The sequence below is a fragment of the Rhizophagus irregularis genome, chromosome 15 (assembly GCF_026210795.1).
Source record: "Rhizophagus irregularis chromosome 15, complete sequence".
In the NCBI taxonomy this organism is placed as follows: Eukaryota; Fungi; Glomeromycota; class Glomeromycetes; order Glomerales; family Glomeraceae; genus Rhizophagus; species Rhizophagus irregularis.
The window spans coordinates 3,940,361-3,966,747 of NC_089443.1; the positions used below are offsets into that span (position 1 = coordinate 3,940,361).

A 26,387-nucleotide genomic window follows, 5' to 3' on the forward strand; every position below is an offset into this window, starting at 1 on the left:
TTTTTAGAATTAATTAAACCTCAACCTAGCCTATTTGTTGAAACAATAAGTAGAGATATCTATAAAACGTGGAGTGGAGAAGCAATAATTAATTTTAAATGGAATACTTATGGAAGTTTCTATTATTCAATAATTTGGATTGGATTTATGGCTTTACTTGGATGTTTTACTGCTGCTGCAACAATTTCTCAACAATAAATTGATGATGATATTCGAAAAAAGCTTTTTATTGCTTCAATTATATTAGGATTTATTCATTTGAGTTTTGAAGTTCGTCAGTTTATTTACAACCCTCTTAAATGGTTTTATGATTTTTGGAATATATTTGGTATATAAGTATAAATTTATAACTTTATATTAATTTATGAATTTTAAAAAAATTAACTAAATATATAATTTAAAATTTAGATATAATTGCATACCTACTTCCAATTTACACTTCTATTTATTGGCTACAAATAAGTGAAATAAATGATGAAATAATTCCATTACTTTCTTTTTCATGCTTATTTTTGGATATAAAATTTTTATTATTTTTTAGAGCATTTGAATATTTTGGCGTGTACTTTGCAATCATCATTAGTGTTGCAAAAGAGATTATTTCCTTTTTAGTACTCTTATTTATCATTATAATAAGTTTTGCACATGCATTTTATATTTTATTATTACCAAGATCTGATTTTTTATTAGATAATCTTGATAATCGTTCAGTTAATATTAATGATCCTAATATTAATGATCCTAATAATCCTTGGAAACTAGCACCTACTTATAATCAAATATTTGAAAATGGAACTATTGATTCTAACCCATTTTTGATTCAACCACCAAATGAAAATACAAATATGTTCATAGATTTTAAAACATCTCTTTTTACAATGTATAAATTCTTAACAGGTATTTCAAATTTAAAAATTTGTTGATTCTTTATAATAATGTACAAGTATTTTTTAAGCGTTTTAATTTATTAGGTGATCCAAGTGCATTATCTAATTGGACATATTTAAACAATCCACCGCTTGTAATTTTGATTGTCTTATTCTCATTTTTGATTGTTGTTTATCTTATGAATTTGTTTATTGGGTTACTCAATAATGCAATTAATAAAGATTATAATAGAGTCTCTTATTTGGTACAGAAGGCAGAGGTATAACATCATTATTTAATATAAAATTGTTATAAAAGTACTAAAATTTTTTTTTTAATGTCTTTCAGATTCTAGCTGAAATTGAGTTATTTTACTTGTTACCACATCAGAGACGTTGGAAAGAATGGTTTCCTGAAGTAATGTATGTTAATTTTAATATTCATTCTTAATCCTTTCTTTTTTTTTAAGTAAAAACGTTGTTGGTTTATGCTAATATTTATATAACATATTTTTTTTTAAAGACATTACAGTGCCAAAATTAATGATGTCCGAAAAGAAGTTGAGAAAATGATGAATCAAGATGAATGGAATACTAATGCATTCCCAGAATTAAAAGATGATCTATTAAAAAAACTTAATATTCAACAAATTCCTGACAAATAGTAGAATTTATGGATCTTACTATTAGAAAAAACGTAAGGCGTGATTACTCTATAAATATTTTTATATTTTTATTATTTTTACTATTTTAAACCTACATTTTGATCGCTAGAATTATAGATTATTATTACAAGTATATTTTGAACATTATATTAATATTTTATTCTCACACAGATTTTAATACTTTTTTTAAATCATTTCTAATATATTTAAAATACCTTATTTCAAGTAATTTTTCAAAAAAAAAAAATCTTCATACCTAAAAGCAATTGACGAGTAAACATGGATTTAAGTTGCTATTTCATTGTATTGAGAAATCTTTGTTTATTACTAATATAATATTTTAAATTTTAAATTTTTCAAATACCCTTAGTTAATTTTTTAAGTACAACTGGATGACTAAGATTCAAATTGTTGAACGAAATCAAATTTCTAGTTTAAAACTATTACTATAACCGGATAATTAATCGATTATAAGATATACTATAGGCGATTATTAACCTGTTGATATATCTGATATATATTTCGCGTTTACATCGTGATTTTAAGCTCATTTTGCTTTCGCCAATTTGAATATTTAACAATCACGCCCTTAAAATTTCGCATTTTATAAAATTTTTCGCGTGCCGCGAGATGTCGATCATTTCGCAGATCAAACAATGTATTGAGTATTGACGTGTATAACATTGATATTTTATTAACGGACGCAACATTTATTTTAAAATAAAATGATTAGTTTATTATTGATAATTTTATCATTGAAAAGAATTTAATATTATTTGTGTGCACAATTACCTATATGATTTAAGTTAATTAATCTCGGTGTGACAGTGTTCGGAAATGACCTGGTCATTTGACCATTTTTCGGATTAGGAGTCATTTGGTCAAATGACACCCCATCATTTGGCATTTGGCATTTGAATTATTTGCGAAATGACAAATGCCAAATGATTGGGTATCATTTGACTGTCATTTGCGTCCTTTGTCATTTGGTCATTTGTCATTAAAATATTTAAAGATTATTGGACAATTTATAATCACGTGATGTACAAAAAAGGAAGGACGTAATCGAAATAATCACAAACAGAATCAATTTCACCAAATTATTTATTTTTTACTGTAATCTGAAAATAATAAATAACACAACCATAATTATTAAAGTGATAATATCTGATATGTTATTTAAAATATATAATTTTATTATATAATTATATGCATAAATAAATATTATGGCCATCTTATGATTAAATAAAGACAACAATTATATATAAAAATGGTGAAAAATGGGATCCACTACATGTGTTACAATTAAATATTTTATTGCAAAATCAATTAACTTTTATCTGTGTGGATAAAATGATCATTAGTGAAATAATTATAAGTGAAATAATCCTGTCTATAATAATATTATTAACAAATAATAACCTGTAAAATAATAACAAAATCACGTGATTAAAAAATCTTTACTACTATTGGAACTTTTTTGATTATATATATTAAACCAATTTTGTTTTAATATTTTTGTTTTCTTAATTAAAATAAACAAAATAATTAATAAAAATTCTCAGAATATTTAATATTTTTCAAATGACTTAAATGACAGGTCATTTGAGTTGCAAATAACAAATGACAAATGACTTGTCATTTGAGTCATTTGTTCATTTCAAGTCATTTGCCGAACACTGCGGTGTGAAGCAATGGGCTGTTGCTAGTTGCCATGTAAAAAGAAAATTGATCCAATTTTTCATAATTTTGTGTCTGTTGCCTTGCTGCGTTCATTTTAATATCGCCACTTTAAAAATTTTTATATATCTGAAAGCAGTGTTGGCAAATTTTGAGGTCATTTCACTTTTTTGAAATGACCTTAGGTCATTTCGTATATGATCACGTGATATATTCATAGTAAAATCATGACGTAATCAGGTCATTTAAAGGTCATTTCAAGGTCATTTGCCAACACTGTCTGAAAGTGTCATAATGTTTTGTAGTAGTTGAACTTCAAATTTGCATGCCAAACTAGCTTCGTGTCGTTTTTCGGTGTGTTTTAATCTTTTCGAAATGAGCATCTCAAATCGATGTATTCTAATACTTAAAAATAGATACCAGAGTCATAAAAAAGTATGTTTAAATTTTAATTACAAATATAATTTATTAAATCATGTTATTTTTCAGTCGATTAGGAAAGAATATGTGGGATTTTAATGACCGATCCAATATTGAAATCGTTATTAGTAGCATTAATTCCTATAGTATTCCTAATGTGATCGTTCGGTTTTTTAATGTCTGGTGCTTAGTAAAGTTTTAATATGCGCCCTTAAAAGTTTACTATACCTTTATGGTATTGCTTATTTATCATTTAAAAAAGAAAAATATTTTATATACGAGAAATAAGGTAATGCCACGATTAACCGTTCAATAAGCCGATCAAAAGTACTCAATTTTGATTTTGATCACATGTTAGGATTGGTTAATGGATTTTTGATCAAAAAATTCGATATTTTGTAATGTCCTTATTAAGTTAGTATACTATTATAAAGACACCATATACTTATCATCGCTCACTGTCATTATCAAATGATGAATAATAAATAATAATTAGGATTTTTTTTCATTGTATATAAGATGATTATAAATAGTAATGGATATACGTTGTGTGACCATATTGGCGTGCGATCGGGTATTCCGATCTAACGATGTTTTGGTACAACACTAACATTTATAGTATACTATAATCCGACGTTGTGATACAGCTTTCTAAAGTTTTTAAACTTAAATTTAAATTGATTTAGATTTTAACATTATTGTGAAGATCTTCATTGATCACGAATTCCAAATTAGTAATCGAAATGATTCTAACGAAATAGAATTGAATTACAGCATTCATTACAGGTGCAAATGGCTTTATAATTCCTAAAGGAGCCAAATAAAAAAGAAAAATATAAAAAATTCATCCTTTCAAGACGTAAATAAATATGCAAGAACAAAATACATTTAACTACCGTGCTTGATTCTAATACTATTTTTCCTATTCGTCTCCAACACACCTCAGGTTCTGTATACGTAGCAAATGTGACCTCAAATACTACCGGAGAGGTATTATTGAAAGAATTCGAAACTGGCGTTAGTGAATACGAACCATGTAAGCTTGTATATAACGGAAAGGACATACGACCTACAGACACTCTTGGAAAGCTTGGAATCAAGGTAAATGTCTATGAGATTGCGCTTAGTCATAAAATATTTATTTGTTGTTTGGAAGGAAAAGGAAAAGGATACACATGTACTTTATGTATTATTAATAATTAATGAATGGTTTGCCATTTTTGTTTAACCTTAGAAAGGTGATTTAGTTAAAGTAATATGGAGTGTATGGGAAAATTCTCTCACTATTCACCCATCATTAGTTGGAGAAGCTAAGGAAGCTACAAGGAGTTCAATGTTAATTTAATTTTTTTAGAAGTATTTTCGAAAAAACTTTGATATTATGAACAGATTAAAGAGAAGATCAAAGCCTAGAAAACGTACCCATTCATCGACAATTTCTTATTTTCGCTGACAAAAAATTACATAACTACCAAACCTTGTCATATTATAATATCCAAAAAAAATCTACATTACATCTAAGATCTAAAGCAGTGATCTTTGTGAAAATGAAGACTGAAAAATCCATAGAACTGGAAGCAGAAACGAGTGATACAATTAATCAGATTAAACAAAAATCTATGATAAATTACGCATTCTTCCTGATCAACAGTGTCTTACTTTTGACGGCAAGCAATTGAGTGATAAACATACTTTGTCGTATTATAGGGTCAAAAAAGATTACAGTATCCAAAAAAAAGTCAACATTGCATTTAGAGTATAAAACAATCACTATCTATGTGGAAATGAAGGGTATTAATGTTTCGTTTCTCGCCCTGAAAATTTAAGGGATAATGCAGATACTAAAGGCATGAAAGCACATGCTCAAAATTTGATTAAAAAACTAGTTCGCTTTCGAACAAAATTTAGTTAAATTAGGCGGAAATTCAAAGAATGAGAAAATTATAGAATTAAGAGTAGAGACATATAGCACAATCAAACAGGTTAAATAACTATGTATAGTAAAATTCTCAATCATTTATTTTACCGCAATTTTGTTTTTTTATAATGTATAAAACTATAAAAGTATAAACAAATACCACATAATAATAAACAATTTGAATGTTAATGATCATTTATTGCAAAAACTAGACCTAAATTTTGTTATATGTTTAAAGCAATGACCCAAAAAATCTTACAACATACCAATCCGTAAAAGCTGAATCCAACAGGAGAGAATAGAATCTACAATATACAATAAAATAGGTTAGAAGACTCGAGTACTCTAAGTAAGCTTTGCAGAAAAGACAAATTCAAGCCCCCATGCCTACTATCAACTGACATTAACGTATATCGTGAGTGATCAAACTCGTGCAGAGGTACTGTCACATTGATAATAAGACATGAGACCCACCACACCAAAGGGACGGGCCCCACATACAGAAGTCTGCGACATAGCTTGAGATTTTTCTCATTGAAGGTAACCAGACTACTAGAAGAGGAGGATAACCAAAGCACTCTAGGTGCACTAGTCCCTTGTACATCCCAGCTTAGTCATTTCCACTTACCAGAATATTTGAAAATATCATTATTGATTTCTATTCAGGTTTGTTGTTCATTTCCATTTTTAACGAAATAGGGCAAGTTTTCGTGAAACTTTTTTGACTAGGAGTGACTGAAAGACTTAAAATACTTGTGTTTCTAATGAGAAGTATTTATATTTTTTTAAAAAATAAAATACGAGTGCAAGAGTATTTTTTTAAAATAATAAAATACGAGTGCAAGAGTATTTTATTTTAAATAATAAAATACGTGCGCGAGTATTTTAAGGAAAAAAAAGTATTTTTTTTTAAAAAAAAAACGAGTGCGGAAAAGGTGATTTTTATAAGAATATTTCATGGGAAAATTTGATTTGAGCTTCTTGAGTCATTGATCACAATCAAAATTTGAGATTCCGATGCATGATTATTCTTCGCATGAATCATTTGATTATTTAAAAAATACTTGTTTATATTACTATATTAAAAAATTATAAAATTATAGCAAAATATACTTTATGGATATATTGGTAAACGTCAGTACGTCACTTCGTGACGACGTGACGTTAACCAATATAGTTACCACCGTACAATACCTATATTATCAATGCAAATCATGCTCAAATAAACTATCAATATTCCAATATTGTACGCAAATAAACTATTGATGAAAATATCGGTTAAATAAAAACAGCATGATCCTATAGAGTGCGATAAAATGGATAATTGTAACGCAAGTTATTCCCACAAATGTTACTAGTGACGTTGGAGCAAAATGGAATTTTTATATAAACGAAGAAGAAAAAAAAAATAATTTGCGCCATTTTTAATTATTAGCTATGAAAAATTATTCAGGGCATCTGATTTACACATGAGCCAATTAGTATTCAATTTAAGATACTTTTTGCGTTAGGCTATTATGGAATACACATTTTGGTACACTATAAATCTCATATCAGCTCTTTAACTATGCAAAAATCATGTTAGAACGTCGTCAGAAAAAAACTTATCATGAAATAATATTTTCTAACAAATAGAACGCCATCACGAAAAAATTCTGGTGGAAAATCTTTATATTTATTGTATCGTGAGATTACTATACGGAATAGTGGAATATTTCACTTGTATTAAATTTGAATTAGTTGGAATAAAGTAAAAAAAAAAAGAGTGCAATAAATAGAATCTTAAGAATTTTAAGAATTTTGGAATATTTAATCTATCAATAGATTATATAAACTAATTATTCATTATTTTTTAATTACTTGAAACACCAATAATTTCTACCCCCTAATTCGGATGGAATATTTAATTGAGGCGCCGAAACACTTCTCTTTATAAGTTTCGGCGTTTATTCTAAAACCTGTTGAGATACGCTCTATTCCCAATCCTCATCACTGTAAAATGTATCGAGTGGCTCATCTCCATCATCTTGGTCTTCCTCCTCATCCTCCTCCTCATCCTCCCCCTCATCATCGGAAGTACGTCCTACCTTGAGCAATTGGATGTTCCTTGTCACTTGGGTCCATGTCTCCCAATCGGAAGAAACATTTCCCGAATTAATCCAATAACTAGGCGTAGTGGTCCAGAGTCACGTTTGCAATAAATAGCACCACATTTTCCAGAAGAATTACATTTTTCCATCATCGAAATTAAATAAAAAACTATTAGATGATGATTTCCAAACACCATCACCATTCCAAACAAGTGGATTATAATTTATAACCTCCAATTAATTGATCTGAATCTTCAATTTTTGCTAGCCAGAATGCCAGATAGTGGCCCCTTTATCATCACAATAATTATAAAATATGATAAATATTATAATCAGATTCATTCTACGAATATGTATTTTATTAACATAATATAATATTTTTTTTTTTATAAAAGTACATAAAATAATAAAATCATGTAATACAACAAATCTAAACTATTGGCCTAAATTTACGATAATGGGCAGTCTTTTCACCATTATCGAAACCTGTAACCTTGAATTTCTTAATAACACCTAATTTAATATATTTTCTAATTATTTTCATATTTATATCATTCGTATCTAAACTATTAGCATCATATTTTACAATCATCAAAGAAAGAGGTTTTATTGGTACACGATTTTTCCAAATTGAGAGAATAGATTCTAATTCTTCTGGTAATAATTTTGATCTAGTATTATATAAATGATATAATACTAATTCACAAGTATTTTTATTTGAATAATATAAGATCGCTTCCAATGCTTCCTTTTCACTAAAAAATTCACCACCACACCAAATATTAATAGATTCTAAAAATTGACAACAATTAAAAACCAATTTTAAAGTTTTTAATTCATTATTTTTAAATCCAGTAGAAAGTTTTCTAATATTTGGACAAAAATTAGCAATAGCTAAATTTAAAGAATTATCACTATCACCAGCATAATCACCTATATAAAATTCTTTTAAACTTTTACCGTTCATTTCCAAGAATTTTATTAAAGAATCATATTTTGAACAAGAATATTGAATTTTTAAAATTTGTAATTGTGAAAAAGTAACATAAGTTGGAATTATATCTCTCAAATCTTTTCCTCTACCATAATGTATATCTAAATATTTTAAATTCTTTTGAACAGATATAAAATCTTTTAATCCATCAGAAATAACTTGACCAATAGTTATATCTAATGATAATATATTTTGACATACTTGAGATAATTGATAAAAAAATTTTGTTGGAATATTGGAATTACAATGTAATTCTGTGAGATATTTTAAACAATTTTTTGATCCAGGGTAAAAATTAAAATTTACACTTGGAGATTTCCAAAAAATTAATTTTTTTAAAGAAGTGATTTGTCTCATAAATAATTTACATATTTCTTGCATCACAATATTCGTATTATTGTTAAGATCTCTTGTAAAAATATTTTGTTGATTACTATTTTTAATAAGATTCTTGATCATGTGATGAGCCTGATTAATTGATAGAACTTTACAAAATGTTGCATAATTGAAAATCGGAGGTTTTGAAGTTGGAGTTGGAATAATTATTTCATTTTTATTTAAAATTTCTTTTGACTCTTCCGGAAGACAAGAAATTAAGGTACAATAATTTAAAGTATTATAATTCCAACCATCTCTCCAAAAGAATCTAACCGAAGATTCGCACCAAAGGCGATTGACCAATAAACATGAGTGTAAAGTTTCTTTTTCTAAATATTCAAAAATTTCATTAAGACAATCAATGGAAAGTTTTGACATTTTTTTTTTGTTTTTAAAAAAGTTCTTTTTTTAAAAAAAAGTTTTTAATTTTTTGATTTTTTTTTTTATTTAAAAAAAAATTAACGAAAAAAAAAAAAAAGGTTTTAAAAAATGTAAATCGAACGTTTTTTACTTTAAATAATTAATAATTGTGTTACAAACTTATGGAAAATCTTACCACACCACCCTCGGTTACACAGTGACATTTAGCGTCACATTGTCACGTGATATCCGCGTTCGCATTTTTTATATTTATCTGAGGGACAGTTTTTTTTTGGTAGCCTGATCTCTATTTGTCACGCACATCGGACATCACACCCCAACAAATATTTGTGTAACCGAGGGTGGTGTGGTAAGACTACCCCAAACTTATAGTCATGTGGATCATATTTAATGTAATACTAGGGGTAACTTATGTATCACTAAATCTGGAACCTGTTTATTATCTATATTTGGTTATTTATCAAAAAATCCAATTTATTTAGGTTAAATTAAGGAACCGTAGTTTGAAACTTTTTGGACGAGAAAAGGATTTTATTTTTTACATAATTTAAAGCTTTTTTTGGGAGATTTAAATATTTTCATTATATATTAATAACTAGGAATAACTTGAATCTGGTTAAGTTAAGAACACAAGAAAAATATTTAAAATTTTACTGGCTTAAAAATTATATGTATAATCGATTTAAAAAATCCCCTTAAGGGGCAAAAAACATGGTTTGGAAAATTTTTGACGATTTTTGACGATCAAAAAAAAGGGTTTCTTATTAATTTGTTCAACTAAAAAATGAAGATACCTTAAGGGTATATTAAATTCTTAATATATAATCAGCATATTTAATGGTAATTTTCATGTGTTAATTGTTTATATTACTCTCTCAGAATGGAAGTTGTACTCAAGGTGTATTTGTGACTGATTTAGTTTAAACAATCATAAATTTCGCATTTAACAAATAAAAGTTAAAATGCCATTCATTGAAAATTAACATAAAATATTGAACAAACCCATCATCATAATTACGCTAAACATCTGCGCGCGAACATAAGATTGTTCTTCTAATAATATTTTTTTTTCTTTTTCACGATCTACTTTACTCAACCGCATCTGAAAATTGCAAAATGACGCGTAATTTTGAACTCTTTTTACAAATTCTTCATGACTTTTAGGAGATTGTTATGGCTCAGGTTCGACAGTATTCATAGTTACTAAAAAAAAAATAAAATATTAATAAAGATCGAGTTTTTATACAATTAATTTTATTACTTATATTCATATTTTCTTATGTCTAAATAGTTATAGTTATAATACTTACAATATTTTTATAAATAAAAGATCTAATAAAAAATTTTTAATATGTATTTATCGTGGCTAAGTAAAAAAAAATAATTGATTTTATTGATTTTATTTATTGAAATTAGCCAATCAAATTTGACTGGATGGCCGCAAGTATTACTGCGACACACTCATTCACGTGATACATTTGCACGTAACAGTCGTAACAATCGTAACGATCAGTATAAATCAGGAGTCATCTTTTGAAATATTGATTATGTATTGATGTTACATTTTTCACAATCATTTATCGAATTCTTTAAACTAGGAAAACGGAAACCGTTATTAAGTCCGGAGTGCGGGAATTATCGGGACATCCGGACATGACGTCATCAAACGTAGAAGTTATCGGACATTTTTTATTCTAAACTTACTTTATACTACGCCACAATTATTTTATTCACGAATTAAAGAAAAGTTTACATACATTGCTAAGCAAATATATAAAATACTTAATAAATTAATAAATATAATTACAGTAAATAACATAAACTTGATTACGTTACAAAATTATAAAATTATCATACAAAGTTGAAGCGGAAATTAAATTTGGCAAATTAAAAATACTGCTGAAAACATAATTTACAGTAATATATTCCAATCACTATACGAGTTCATTATTATTGTTTTTCAAATATTGGAAAACGATACCGAGATTCTTGTAATAAGGACCCAGGAATATACTTTGCTATAATTCTATAATTCCTACAGAAAGTTTATTACCTTTTTTATATACTGGCTGACGTTATCATAAATTCCGGCCCCGAAAAAAATGCGGTTTTCTGCCATACCTTACATATTTTTTATTATAACGTGACAACGGACTTTTTCGTAACGGCAAATGCAAACATTTACATATAACAAACCACAGTACAATATGTCGTAAAAAAAAAAATTACTCATATCACCAAACAAGAAGGACAAAATTGTATTACGCAAGATACTATAAGTAACGTTTATTAAATAGGAAATTAATATATTTGCTTGTGGTAAGCAATATATATTAGTCATGACTCATAAGTCAATGAGTCATGACTAATCAATTTCGCGTCGCATCGCGTATAATTAGTTAATCATAGTTACTCAAAAACTATATAAACCTTTCCTTTACCTTGCAAGTATCGCAATATTTTACTTTTTTTTCGCAATATTTACTTTTTTTCGCAATATTTTTTTTAATATCTATTTTTTTCATAATATTTTACCTTTTTTTTCACCTTTTTTTCGCAATATTTTACATTTATTTTCGCAATATTTTACTTTTTTTTTAATATCTATTTTTTTTCACAATATTTTTACCTTTTTTCACAATATTTTACTTTTTTTAAATTATAATACTTCGCTTTTTTTTATAGGTTTATATATTATTTACTTTACAATAATAACAAAAAAAAAAAATTTTTCAGAAAGACTTCAAGAAGATGCAATGATTCTAGTATATTAAGGTATTGTTTTATCGTTAAAATGTTGTGAGGGTTTGAAAGGCAATATCCAAGTGCTTCTTATCGGGGCTTAACAAGTACTTGATGGGAGTATGATCTAGATGGTGAATTTTAAAATTCACTGTTGAGGAGGAACATACCTTTTCAATAGTATTTTAAAATCACCTGTTAAGGAGGAACACAACCTTTTTAACAGTCTTTTTGACATCTTTTTCACGCCAATTATTTGTTCTCATTGAGGTCATTTTTGAATTCAGAGAACTGGAAGCACATCGTGGCCACAGTTTGTTGTCTTAGCATATGGGGACAGCTACTGTGAACGTTCTTCTCTGTTTTTAGGAGTTTCCAGATGATTACAAATCTTTGAGTGCAAGGCTTTGCTGCATGAATAACAGAAATTAGTGACTGTAACTTGGTGCAAACCTTGATGAAAACTAACAGTTGTGCATCGCTGAGATGCTGCGACCCTTTTGTTTTTCTGAAGGGCGTCTTTATATATTTCAGATTAAGCAAAATGTTCTGTTACCATGCCAACCCAATCGTTCATATTTTTTGGTTCAATAATACAGTACTCACATTCTGTCTTTATTTAGATCAACTGCACATGATGTTTAAAATTTTGCAGTTATCAGTATCATTCCTACATTTTCATAATGAATCATGGATAAATTTCATCAAATTTTACCTTAAAAACTTGGAAATTATAATGGTATCTTTACATAATATTTACACAATTTTTTATACTCACAAAAACCTCTTAAAATTCGTAACTTCCCTCTCGTCACTGACTCTTTCCACTCTTCCTTTTTTTTCCACTCTTAACTCTTCCCACTTTTCCCTCTCACCTTTCCTCTCTTGTCATCTTATACCCGTTTACCTGGATACAATCCGGGCATACTCGGGCATTTATGAATATCCGGTCCGGGTCATGGAATAGCAAATGGGTTGTCCGGACTGTCACGTGATCAGGATCTGGTGGCGCCTTCCTTCATCCTCCTTTCATTTTACATCTTTATGTTTTATTGCCTAAAGAAATATTGTAGGTGGTATTCCTTGTTTTTTTTTGGGTACACTTCTATTGGAGCAGCATGATGCTATGCACGGGTGGGAGCATAGCGTGCTTACTTTGTAAGCCTGTGAGTACCAGCTTTTGCTGCAGTCTCATAGTAGGGCTGGTTGGGAATTTTGGAGCGGTATAGTACTATGCGAGGGTTGGAGCATAGACGCTTACTTTTAGTAAGCTCGTGGGTACCAGCTTTTGCTGCAGTCCTGCGATAGGACCGGTTGGTTGTGGTACGGCATGGTGCTATGCGTAATTTTCATGGGAGGAGCATAGTGCACTTCTTCGGAAGTCCCTTGTGGCAGGGCCGAAGGTAATTGTTTTTTTTTATGTTTTTATGTTACTTTCAAGTGAAATTCTAAAAAAAATCAAATGAGGATTTAAGTATAAAATCATAGCAAAGCTTTATTTTGGGTATACAATAAGATCGTGAATTTTTTAACTTTGTTGTACAATAACGATAATTAAAAAAAATATTTTGTTTCTTGAGTTTTTTTTGTTATTTTAGGGTTTATTGAATATTTTTATTTATCAATATTTACGTAATTACAAATTCTTTATGTTGTTATTCATAAATAAAACTTCCGACTTAAAAAAAGCATCTCTTTTTTCAAAACTCTTATTAAAAATAATATGATTTTTGAAGTGACAAATTTACTTTGCATTTTTGCATGTTAGTTAATCGTCTCTGGTATGATATTCCAGTGAGAATTTTTGGATAAATGTATGCAATTATAATATTTCAAATTTTAATTCCTTAATTGATTGTCTTCCAACGAATCAAAGACATTTTATATAGAATGGAATTACCATTTCATGCAGTATTTTGTAAAATTTTAGTGATTGACCGTGTTGATTATATGATTTAATTTGGTTACGGTACATTTCGCTAACGTCCTTTCGGCGAAATTGGTTTTGGCGAAATGTCCTGATACCATTTAATTTATTTCATTGCAAAAGTCTTAATAATTCACAAATAGTAATGCAGGAATTATTAAAAGTGTATCCTTATACTAAAACGAAATTTGGTTAAAAAATCCCTTAGAATTACATTGTAGCTCAAATATTTCATTCGAATTTTTTTACCAACTATAACACTATGTGACTTAAACAATTGTTCAAATGTATTAGCGGAATTAATTTATTAATTTTATTCAAAAGAATTAAAAATATTTTGGTATGGAGCAATATTACGATGATGAAAATATTCCTTCGTTAATAACAAATCTTCTAATTTCTAAATAGCTTAGTCAAGTTAAATCTTTATGTACACAACTGTATTTCATTGTTATTTATTCTAAATTCTCAAGAGTTAGAATTATCATAACTATAATACGGTTACAATGTGGTAATTTCACCGACAATCGGGCGACGGGTCATTTCGCCGACAAACGTTTCACCGACAGTCATTTCACCGGCAGTTCATTTTGCCAGCGTATTTACAGTAAATTAGTTTTTTTTTTTTTGCTCATCACAGATAAATATAATCATAATTAAGAAGTAAAAAAAATATTAATATCTACTACATTAAGACAATATTAAAAAAAAATTTTATTTCTATACGAAAGAAATAACATGTTTATTTTTTTTTTAAAAAAAAAAATGAATTTATATTTGATTTTATTATAATATCATATTTATATATCGGTGAAAATGATCTGTATGTCGGTGAGATGATCCTGTTGGCGAAAAGTAGCACTGTTCAATTCTAGATCGTATCGTTCCGATCGGAAAAAAAATTAACCGGTCAAACCGCAGTTACAATTGAGCATTATAGTTGGTCGCTGGCACGCGTCACGTTAGTTTATAGAGGCGAGCACCTATTTTCGTGGATCGGTTTGACTGACCGCTGATCGTTTTTGTAACAGCACATTTTGCGATCAATCCGGTCCGATCTAGAATTGAACAGGGCTACCCATAAAACGTACTACATCGTTTGAAGTAGGATATAAAACAGATCCTCGCGGACCTTGTAAGAAATTTTATCCATAATTTAAACACGGAATAAACTTTTTAGGGGGAATTTTATATCAACATATTTGAACGTGAAGATAAACGATCGTACGTAATTTATATCGACTTCTCTATAATTTTATAATCGTCCATCTGCTTTTTGGAATTTTGTACTTTCGACAGGATTATTTTGCCATTTGGAGTTATTATTTAACCAACGTAAATTTTATCCATGTCTAATAAAAAGGTAGCACACATTTTATCACATGACGATCATAATATATATTGAATTTATAGATTCGGGAAAAATAAATTCATAACTTTTCCAGAAGTCCAATTACCTGAATGTCAATTTCTCCAAACTGGACATTTTCCCGAAGCATACAATTTCCCGAATCCACAATATCCCGATGATAGTAAAAAAAAAAATTTTTTTTTATTCATTATCATCAAAGGAAAAAAGATCAAAATTTTGGTGAAAAATTTTCGGTATTAATTTCTCTAAACATTATATACAGTAACTTGTTGTCCGGAGCGAAGCGAAGGACTATATATGTCTACGCACTGCTAATCAGCAGAAAATTACCGGAATTCCAAGTGCTAATTAGTAGAATACTAGAATATCGCTACATCTTTATTTATTATACCTCGCTCCGGACTTACAACGGTTCCCGTTTCCTAGTAAATAAATGGATATTAATCGATAAATATATAAATATATTAAACCTTTATATTTATTAATATAAGTCTTTAATAAATCTTTTATTGAATTTTAGAATGGGTCCCAATTTTTAATAATTGTATGTTATTGTACGGGCGTGTTTAATAATGGTATGATGCACAACATACCATTATTAAGGGGTGCCGCCCAAAATCCCGAAACTCAAAAAATCCCGACAGGTTCAAAAAGCTTAATGGGATTTTGGATTTCGGGATTTTGAGTTTAGGGATTTCGTACCATAACCATTTAAGCACGCCTGTACAAAGGCGTATAATAATTTACGGTGTTGTATTTTATTGGTTACCCTATAAAAATTTTTATCCGAATATTTCCATTATTTCTTCGTGTCTTCCGTAAAAATTCCGTAAAAATGATACATTCACGGAAAAACATGGGAAAGATAAAACACGGATCAGATTTTTTATAGGGTTAACGTCAGTACGTCACTTCGTGACGACGTGACGTCGTGACGTTAACCAATATAAATACCGTACAATATCTATATTATCAAATAAACTATCATTATCAGTTATCCTCATAAGTTCATGCAGATTTTACATAATTGTTATTTAGGTCGGTTATCTCATATTACTATGTATTAGCATAATAATAAAATTATTGGATAGTAACGGAGTTTATTATAAAAATTGCATGAACGGTCCCGTCAAACCGATAATATATAAATATTCGATATTGCCGTACGCAAATAAACTATTGTTATCCAGTATTACGTGATTTTTATAATTAAAAAATGGTTATAATAAATCATGTATCAGGCAAAAAATCGTATCAGGCATTAAATTCGTGTATCAGGCAATATTCAAATCACGTGATACCGGATAAATCACTTATTCGGCACGAAGTACCGAATAACTATTAAATATCAATGAAAAATATCGGTCAATAAAATCAGCATGATCCTATAGGGCCGTGCGATAATTATATTTATAACGATACAGAATTTTGCTTTATATGCCTATATATGCGGTATCCCATAAGATTATGAATTGTAAAATAAGCAAGGAACAGGAATTTATAGAATAATATTTACGTTTATTCAAAATTTTTATTTAACCAATATAAAATATAATATAAGATAGTAGCTACGCCATAGTAACCGGAAGTCCGGAACTACAATTCTATAATCGACCCATAGGAGACAGATAAACTCTAATAATTAGTAGATTCATCCTCCTCAAAACCTGTAACTTCAAAATTCTTAATAACTCCTGATCTAATATATTTTTTAATAATTTTCATATTTTCATCATATTTATCTAAGGTATTTATACAAAAATAATCAGTAATAATTACTAGAGAAAGTGGCTTTAATGGTACACGATTTTCCCAACTTATAAAAAAAGATTCTAATTCTTCTGGAAATAATCTTGGTCGTACATAATATAAATGATATAATATTAATTCGGAAATATTTTTATGTGATTGTTTCACAACCGTTTCCAATGCTTCCTTTTCACTTAAAAAGATACTTCCACACCAAATTTTAATACTCTCTAAATATTGACAATTATTAAAAATGATTTTTAAAGTTTCTAATTCATCATTTTTAATTCCAGTAGAAAGTTTTTTAAGATTTGGACAAAATTTTGCAATAGCCAAATTTAAAGAATTATCACTATAACCTTTAATATCACTTAAATAAAATTCTTTTAAATTTTTTCCATTATTTTCTAAGAATTTTATTAATAATTCACATTTTGGAAAAGCACGTTGAATTTTTAAAATTTGTAATTTTGGTAAAATAACATGTTGTAATTTATCAAAATCTTCAAAATTTTCACTTGATTGAAAAGATAATTGAAGTATTTGTAAATTTGTAAAATTACTAATAAATGATAATGAATTACTATTCTTTCCATAAAGGTTTAATTTAATTAAAGTATTAGGAAGTTTTGTTATTAAAGAAGGAAGATAATTTTCTGGATAATTATATTGCATTAAATTAAAATATTTTAAATTTTTTTGAACGAAAATTAAATCTTTTAATCCATTTGAAATTAATTTATTAAACGTTATGTTTAATAATGATATATTATGACATATTTGAGATAGATGATAAAATAATATAGGACAAATATCTGAATTACAATGTAATTCTGAAAGATTTTTTAAAAAATTCTTTGTCTCGGGATAAATTGTGATACAATTATGTGAAGACCAAAAAGTTACTAATTTTTTTAAAGAAGAAATTTGTTTTACAAACAATTTAAAAATTTCTTGTGATAATATAATAATATCATCTTTTAAATCATGAAATGGGAAATTTTCTTGATTCATAAGAAGTTCTTCAACTTTCGTATAAACTCGGTCAATTGATAAAACTTTACAAAATGACGCATAATTAAACATTGGGTTTAAAGTTGGGGTTGAAATAATAATTTTATTCTCAGATAAAATTTCTTTTGATTCATTTGGAAGACAAGAAATTAATGTATTAAAATTTGAAGTACTATAATTCTCCATATCTCTCCAATAAAATCCAACAGAAATTTTACACCAAAGACGATTAACTAATAAGCATGAATATAAACTATTTTTGTCATCTAAATGTTCGAAAATTTCGGTAAGACAATCAGCGGGAAGTCTAGACATCTTCCAAAAATTTTAATGAATTTTAAAAATAAGAGTTCGGATTAAAAATTGAACGAAATTTATTAAAACGTATTCTTTTAAACTTACAACTCGTGATACCACTTACCAAGAAAGTGAAGCGCAAAAAAAGTTACCAATACGGAAATAGAAAGTACCAATCATAATAATGGTAGATGTTGAAAAGACAGATCGATACCGGAAAAACCAAAAAGCCGAATTACCGGGATCGCGAGTTAGTACGCAGTAAGAAATCACAAAGGTACCCTAGCCATGGTGAATAAGGGTGTGACGAATAAGTTTTTACTTACTTGAAAAAAACTAAGTCCCTCAGATAAATATAAAATGTGGAAACGCGGTGGGTGTGACGGTTGTGATGAATAAATGCAGTCACGTGTCTGCCACTTTTTTTTGCCATGGCTAGGTTAAGGCGTGATGTAATCATTTATGTCGATCCACGTAGTTGTTGTCTATGACGTAGCCCATCACGACTAATTAATTTTAGTAGCATTCGTGTACTGGAGAATAGAATCATTTACCTATAACACTCCTATAACTGAAAGAGTCCAAATCTCGATTTGTAGTGTTATAGTATTTTAAAATATTTATTATTGCATAACACCAATCGTTATTGGATGCAAATTATAAATATCATAATGAATGTTATGAACTTAATTATGCTGATTTACTAATAACAAATGTTAAATAACGCCTTAAATTTAATTAATATTGTAAACATATTGTTTGAATGAATAAAATTATAGTATATATATAAGAATCGATCTCAGTCCGGTCCTCAGCTTTTGGACCGAAGACCGTGAAGATCAATCCTGTCAGGACTGATCCAACCCTAATGTGGATAAATTATTGGGCACAGTTTAATATAAAAATTCTCAAACAAGAATTTAAACTGCTGGAATCAAGCATACTTATAATAAATGAAGTGTAATTATTTCATGTATCAAATTTTAGTTGCACAAAACAGTGAATTAGATGTAAAATCGATAAGATCAAACAAATTTTCAATATAATTAATAATAATTCATAAGAGATCTAAGAGATCTTTATTACTTAATATTTAAAAGTAATAAAATTAAATGTCTAAAGCTAATTAATATCTTTTTACCTTAGTCAAAGCTAATTTATATGTTCTTGTCGATCAGATTAGCAAAGAATCATGAATTTATGTATTGAAGTACCGTTCTTTGCCACTTAGCTCAACTGTAGGGCTAGGGCGGATATTGTACAGTGTTGTATTTATATTGGTTGACGTCATGAATTGTATTTATATTGGTTAACGCCATTTCATGACGTCAACCAATATAAATACCGCCGTACAATATCTATATTATCTATCGTACGGCTAATGCAGATCATGCTCCAATAAACTATCAATATTCGATATTGTACGCAATAAACTATCGATATCAAATATTGTACGCAAATAAACTATTGATAAAATATTGTACGATAACGGTCAAATAAAATCATCATGATCCTATAGGGCCGTGTGATAATAAATTGCCACATGATAATTATGCAGTTTACGTAATGGAGTGGCGTAAATAATTAAATAAATATGTCGTAACACAGTCGTAAATCATTTAAGATAACAAGATAAGCGGTATTTTCTTATTTTTAGTCTACATACTCTACACTCCTTGAATTCAAAATGTCTCAACTTCCCGTTGATTGTTTAAATTATATTTTGGAATATTTAAAAGATGATGTGAAAACTTTACATTCATGCATATTAGTTAACCATCTTTGGTGTGAAATTTCTGTGAGAATTTTTTGGATTGAAATTCGAAATTACTATACTATAATTGCTTGTCTTCCAAACGATTCGAAAGAAATTTTATGTAAGATTGGATTTAATAATTTGATCTCAACATTAAAACCTCCAATTTTTAATTATGCATCATTTTGTAAAATTCTATCAATTGATAAAGTTCATTATAAAATTGGGGAACTTCTTAAAAATCAAAAATCCACTTTATTGCAAAATATTTATAATAATATACATCTAGTAATGCAAGAAATATGTAAAATGCTTATGAATCAGACCTCATCTTTAAAAAGTTTGACTTTTCTTCATCCTTCAATTACAAATTTTATTCCCTTTGTCTATTATCCTGGAGCAAATGATTGTTTAAAAAATCTTTCAGAATTACGTTGTAATTCAAATATTTCGTCCGAATTTTTTTATCAATTATCTAAAACATGTCATAATATAATTTTGTTAGAAATTATTATTGATAGAAATATTTCAAATGGATTAGCAGATTTGATTTCTATTCAGAAAAATTTAAAATACGTTAGTATAACACAATATTCAAATCTGAAAGATACACTTCCTTCATTAATAACAAAACTTCCAAATATTTTAATCAAATTAAATTTAACTAGCGCAAATTTTATTTCATTATTATTTATCACTAAATTCATAAATTTACAAGAACTCATATTATCATTCGATTATGAAGGACAATTTAAAGATTTTGAAAAATTCCAATATGCAATTTTTCCACAATTACAAGTTTTGAGAATTCGAAGGGTATGCCCAAGAGATGAGTTATTAATAAATTTTTTAGAAAATAACGGAAAAAATTTAAAGGAAATTTATATAGGTGGTATTGGAAGTTGTAATGAAAATTCATTACATTTAACCATAGCGAAGTTTTGTCCAAATCTAAAAAAGCTTTGTATTGGATTTAAGAATAATAAGTTGGAAACATTGAAAATGATTTCTGATAATTGTCAATATTTAGAAAGTATTAAAATTTTATGCGGAGGTTATTATTCGAGCGAGAAGGAGGCATTGAAGGCAGTTGCGAAATATTCACAAAATATTACTGAATTAATATTATATCATCTATTTAGCAAACAATTAAGATCATTTCCAGAAGAATTAGAATCCTTTTTTAAAAGTTGGACAAGTCATGTACCACTAAAGTCAATTTCTTTGGTAGTTGTTACTAACTATATTTGTGAAAGCTCCCTAGATAAGTATGATGAAAATATGGAAGTTATCAAAAAATATATTAAATTAGGAGTTATTAAGAAATTTAAAGTTACAGATTTCGATGATGAAGAATATAATTAATAACAACTCAATTATCAAAATTTTTTTTTTTCTAAAAAAAAAAAAATATAGTATTCTTAAACATTGTATCGCTGAAATATCACTGAAATAATAAAGTTCAACATAAACATTACTTAAATACTTTTATATAATATGTATAATACCCAGTTGGGATTATAATATCACATGATTATATTATCATCATGGCGGATTTATGAAATACCCCAAAATTTGTCATCATGTCAAATTAAATAAATATTTGACAGCATTTTAGTCACTAAATTTCTATTTAAGTCACAAATTTATTAGAAAAATGGGCTCTAAAAAAATTTTTTTTTGTACCCCAAATCTTGCGTCTAATCAATTTTTCCAGTATTAAAGGCGCGTCATTATTTAACATTTTTTAGGAAAAAAGCTGTATGAAGTCAATTTAATTCCCGAGGGCGCAGCAGGGTTTTTGCCAAATTTCAATAAATCCGCCACAATGTCCTGAGACCCGTAAGTCCCTTATATACATTGAAGTTGATGCAGTTTTCCGAGTTTTCACTTAAGAGAATGCATCATTCTGAGACATATATTTTACTACTAACTTTGAACAAAGTCTTAATCATAGACAAATACCGTACCATTCCGAAATTAAACAACCCTCCGACCTAGCCCGCATTATGACGATTTTGACCAGAAATATGACTATTTTGGCCGGAACTAAGTTCAAAAATGGTTGTTTAATTTCGGAATGGTACGGTAAGCTTTTTTTTATGATTTTTTTCAATTGATAAATCATCACACGATTACGCAATAGAATTTATATTTGTAACACAGGCGTAAATCATTATTAAAATAGCACATTTTTTTTTTAAAGTTTAAAAAAAAAAAAAATTTTAAATTATATTGAAACACATTAAAACAATCTTAGTAAACCATTTAAAAAAAATGGCACAACTTACCGTTGATTGCTTGAACGATATATTTGAATATTTAAGAGATGACATGAAAACTTTACATTCATGCATATTAGTTAACCGTCTTTGGTGTGAGGTTTCCGTGAGATTCTTTTGGGTCGACATTCGAAATTATTATACTATAACTGCTTGTCTTCCAAACGATTCGAAAGAAATTTTATGCAAGATTGGATTTCATTATTTGATAACAACATTAAAAACACCAATTTTTAATTATGCATCATTTTGTAAAATTCTATCAATTGATAAAATTTATTATAAGATTGGGGAACTTCTAATAAATCAAAAATATATTTCATTAAAATCTGATTCATTGGAAATAATAGATCATATTAAATGTATAGCGGTTCAGGAAATAAGTAGAATGTTTATGAATCAGTCATCTTCATTAAAGAGGTTAACCTTTCTTGACCCTAATATTGTAACTGTTATCCCCTTTATCGATTATCCTGGGGCAAATAATTGCTTAAAAAATCTTACAGAATTATATTGTAATTCAAATAATTCGGATGTATTTTTTTATTACCTATCTAAAACATGTCATAAAATATCATTATTAGACATAATAATTAAGGCTTTTATTTCGGAAGAATTAGAAAATTTAATTTTTGTTCAGAAAAATTTAAATTATTTAAATATAACACAAGATGATGATGAAGAACTGGAAGATAAGCATTTGCTTCCTTCATTAATGAAAAAAATTCCGAATAATCTAAATAAATTACATTTACGTAAATCAAATCAAACTTCATTATCATTTATAACTAAATTCACAAACTTACAAGAGCTCGTATTATCATTAGACCTTGAAGATCATCTTGAAGGTTTTGAAAAATTACAATTTGCAATTTTTCCTCAATTGCAAATTTTAAAAATAACTCGTTCACTTCCAGAAATCAGATTATTAGTAAAATTCTTAGAAAATAATGGAGGATATTTAAAAGAATTATTTATAGGTGAAGATAGATTTGGTTATGATTTTACATTAAATTTATCTATAGCTAAATTCTGTACAAATCTAAGGAAACTTACTTGCGGATATAGAAAAAGTGAATTGGAATCGTTTAAAATAGTTTTAAAAAGTTGCAAGTATTTAGAAAGTTTTCAAATTTGGTGTAGTGGTGTATTTTTGAACGAAAAGGAGGTAATAGAAGCGGTTGTGAAACATTCACATGAAAATTTTTCTGAACTGATATTATTTCATTTATTTGAAGAACATCAAAGATTACTTCCAAGAGAATTAGAATCCCTTCTTATAAGTTGGAAAAATCGTGTGCCACTAAATCCGCTTTCCTTAGTAATTATTACTGATAATGATTTGATAAAGTCCTTAGATAAATATAAAGAAAATAGGGAAATTATTAAAAAATACATTAAAGCAGGAGTTATCAAGGAATTTAAAGTTGCAGACATAGAATTTAATTTTGAATTATGATACGTGTACGGTTTATTGAATAATATTTATTTATTTATTTATTTATTTGGTTTATTTGGTTTATTTATTTTCCCGAATAATATATATTTATTTATTTATTTATACTTTGAAGTCGAATTTTATTTACATTCATGCTTTGTTTGCCAATCTACCTTTAACCAAGTGAACTAAAAGAAATTTATATGAAATAGAATTATTATCCAATATGAAATAAACTTAAATTTTCCAATTTTTCAATTATGCATATAAAGTTCAACCCATAATTATAAGAATAAGAAAAAATAAGTTATCATTTATCTTAAGCATTTTCAGAATTATTAGACATTCATCCTGAATCTTATAATATGACACGATGTAAATTAACGCAAAGTTTGAAAGTTCAGAATATTCTAGTACAACATTATGTTACAATTATTACAAAATAAAATTTCTTTATTAATAACTTTATAATTAAATTAAATATCCGTGAAAAATTATATTTCATTATCAATTATTACATAGTTACAAGATCTTCTTTTCAAAAGAGTTATTAATAAAATTCTTACAATTAAAAGATTATTTATACGATAAGCTATGTAAAATGACAATTCGTTGAATTCATCTGTCTCATCTTAATACTTTCCATTGGTATATGTTAATTATAGGATGTAATGCATAACCATACACACGCTCCATACTGAAGTAAGAGTAATAAATTACTTTCAATACATATACATTTATATATGAATAATATGTTTTAGACATATACAGAGTAAATTTTAGCCAAACAGCAAAAAAACAAATTCGCCATACAATAATTAAATTAGCTACTCATCGACACAAAAAGATTATAAGCTCTAAATGGTTGATATTACAAATAACGTATGGAAATAAATTATTTATAGGATCATGTCGTTTTGGATATTTTTGACGCATGACGCATTACATCATTGATTCATTATCACATACCCAATAACTATTATGTATCACGCCTTCCTATAACAGCATGGAATAAATTTTAATACTACACGAATTAAATGTAAGTGCATATTTGCTATTTCGTTGTAACACTCATTATACTTTATACTTTATTACTTTTTAATAAAATTGCAACATTATTTTTTAATTATACTTAAAACAGTATCAACCTTTATATACAGAACATGATAATATTTTATAAGAATCTACAAGTATTTTCAATTAAAAATGTTACCACCGACTCGTTTCACTTTCTTTTCTTTGGATCCAACAAAACAACAGAAGCATCGGACACTGGGTGAGTGGTTTTTGCATGGGTTTGGAGGGTTTGGAGCTTCTGTATCTTCTTCAACTTCATCTTCATCTTTTGGTTCCTTTTGGAATAATGAATTATTATCAGTAGAACGTTTAGAATCACTAGAAGTGGAAGTAGAATTTCCACTATCCTCTTGGGCTTATTTATTTTGCTTAGCTGCATGCATTTTGATACGCCACGAATATCATTATCTAATGTAGAAATATGATGCTTTTGTTTTATAGAATTATCAGATGTAGAATGATTAGATGCAAAATCTGAGGACAATCTACGGAGTGCTGCAAGCAAATGTGAGCACTCGGACATATTCTCTCTTGACGAGATCTACCATACGTATTGTGGTATTGATCATTTCATCTCGTCGTAATTCTATTAGATTATTAGATAGTTTGTCATCGGATCTCTCCATTGAGAGGGGGCATCAATGTGTCGACGACGATTATGGTGGTGGCGACTATGACGATTGTAATGAGGCATTTTTTTTATTTATTTATTTATTTATTTAGAGAGCACTAAAGCTCGTTCAAAGGCTGTTAGCTTTCGTGAATCTTTAACTCCTCCATTATTCAAAATGGATAATCCAACATTTTCATTACAATTATTGTTAACATGGCCTACTTTACAATTGTTTGTTTTGTTATTCTCTCTTGCAACTACCTGTTTGCAAGTCTCCATCACCAAAATATTGATTTCTCTGTGTAGAACTTTGATTAGAGGATGAAGAAATATTATTGATAGTAGAATTTGAACTTCCGGTATAAACGCTATTACTATTGTTGCTAAATGGCAAATTTGAGAATAAATGATTTTTTCAATATTCCATGAATGTTTCCTTTGGATGTGCTCTTAGTGTCATAATTTCCGGTATTTAAATCATCTACTTTATTAGCTACCAATTGGACCACCTTTGTTTCCAGAAACGCACTCATTATAACTATCTTTATCTCGAACTCGTGTTTCTTGTGTAGGACACCAGATAGATGATGTCCAAATTTGAATGTGAATGAGAGTGTATATTGCTCTGCTCATCTCCGAAACGAGAATCACTCGTCATCTAAAATGTTTTCTTCAACAGTATATTCAAATTTGTATCTACGTTTGGTTCAAATAGTTGATCTTGTAGA

The 26,387-nt window shown here is 27.9% G+C and overlaps 7 protein-coding genes across 7 annotated transcripts; 4 read left to right on the plus strand and 3 right to left on the minus strand.

Moving 5' to 3' along the window:
- Positions 1–878: 878 nt before the first annotated feature.
- OCT59_007591 (uncharacterized protein) lies at positions 879–1,531 on the plus strand (the record flags this gene model as incomplete). Its single annotated transcript, XM_066149730.1, has 5 exons — positions 879–897; positions 972–1,021; positions 1,139–1,147; positions 1,216–1,289; positions 1,390–1,531. The coding sequence occupies 5 exons, from the start codon at positions 879–881 to the stop codon at positions 1,529–1,531; spliced, it is 294 nt and encodes a 97-aa protein (XP_065998785.1).
- A 5,807-nt stretch (positions 1,532–7,338) lies between these two features.
- Positions 7,339–9,389, minus strand: OCT59_007592 (uncharacterized protein; the record flags this gene model as incomplete). The annotated part of the gene is made up of 2 exons (XM_066149737.1): positions 7,339–7,632; positions 8,093–9,389. The coding sequence occupies 2 exons, from the start codon at positions 9,387–9,389 to the stop codon at positions 7,523–7,525; spliced, it is 1,407 nt and encodes a 468-aa protein (XP_065998786.1). The 3' UTR covers positions 7,339–7,522.
- A 7,679-nt stretch (positions 9,390–17,068) lies between these two features.
- Positions 17,069–18,511, minus strand: OCT59_007593 (uncharacterized protein; the record flags this gene model as incomplete). Its single annotated transcript, XM_066149746.1, has 1 exon — positions 17,069–18,511. The coding sequence occupies one exon, from the start codon at positions 18,509–18,511 to the stop codon at positions 17,069–17,071; it is 1,443 nt and encodes a 480-aa protein (XP_065998787.1).
- Positions 18,512–20,155: 1,644 nt separating this feature from the next.
- On the plus strand, positions 20,156–21,739 carry OCT59_007594 (uncharacterized protein). Its single transcript, XM_066149755.1, has one exon. The coding sequence runs from the start codon at positions 20,181–20,183 to the stop codon at positions 21,612–21,614; it is 1,434 nt and encodes a 477-aa protein (XP_065998788.1). The 5' UTR covers positions 20,156–20,180; the 3' UTR covers positions 21,615–21,739.
- A 787-nt stretch (positions 21,740–22,526) lies between these two features.
- OCT59_007595 (uncharacterized protein) lies at positions 22,527–23,990 on the plus strand (the record flags this gene model as incomplete). The annotated part of the gene is made up of 1 exon (XM_066149762.1): positions 22,527–23,990. The coding sequence occupies one exon, from the start codon at positions 22,527–22,529 to the stop codon at positions 23,988–23,990; it is 1,464 nt and encodes a 487-aa protein (XP_065998789.1).
- A 1,185-nt stretch (positions 23,991–25,175) lies between these two features.
- Positions 25,176–25,463, plus strand: OCT59_007596 (uncharacterized protein; the record flags this gene model as incomplete). The annotated part of the gene is made up of 1 exon (XM_066149772.1): positions 25,176–25,463. One exon carries the CDS (start codon positions 25,176–25,178, stop codon positions 25,461–25,463), a length of 288 nt encoding a protein of 95 aa, XP_065998790.1.
- A 298-nt stretch (positions 25,464–25,761) lies between these two features.
- On the minus strand, positions 25,762–26,292 carry OCT59_007597 (uncharacterized protein; the record flags this gene model as incomplete). The annotated part of the gene is made up of 2 exons (XM_066149779.1): positions 25,762–26,042; positions 26,157–26,292. 2 exons carry the CDS (start codon positions 26,290–26,292, stop codon positions 25,762–25,764), a joined length of 417 nt encoding a protein of 138 aa, XP_065998791.1.
- Between the last annotated feature and the right edge of the window lie 95 nt (positions 26,293–26,387).

What these genes read in the sequence shown, in the direction of transcription:
- OCT59_007594 (XM_066149755.1), top strand. Translation starts at nt 20,181, where the DNA reads ATGTCTCAACTTCCCGTTGATTGTTTAAATTATATTTTGGAATATTTA.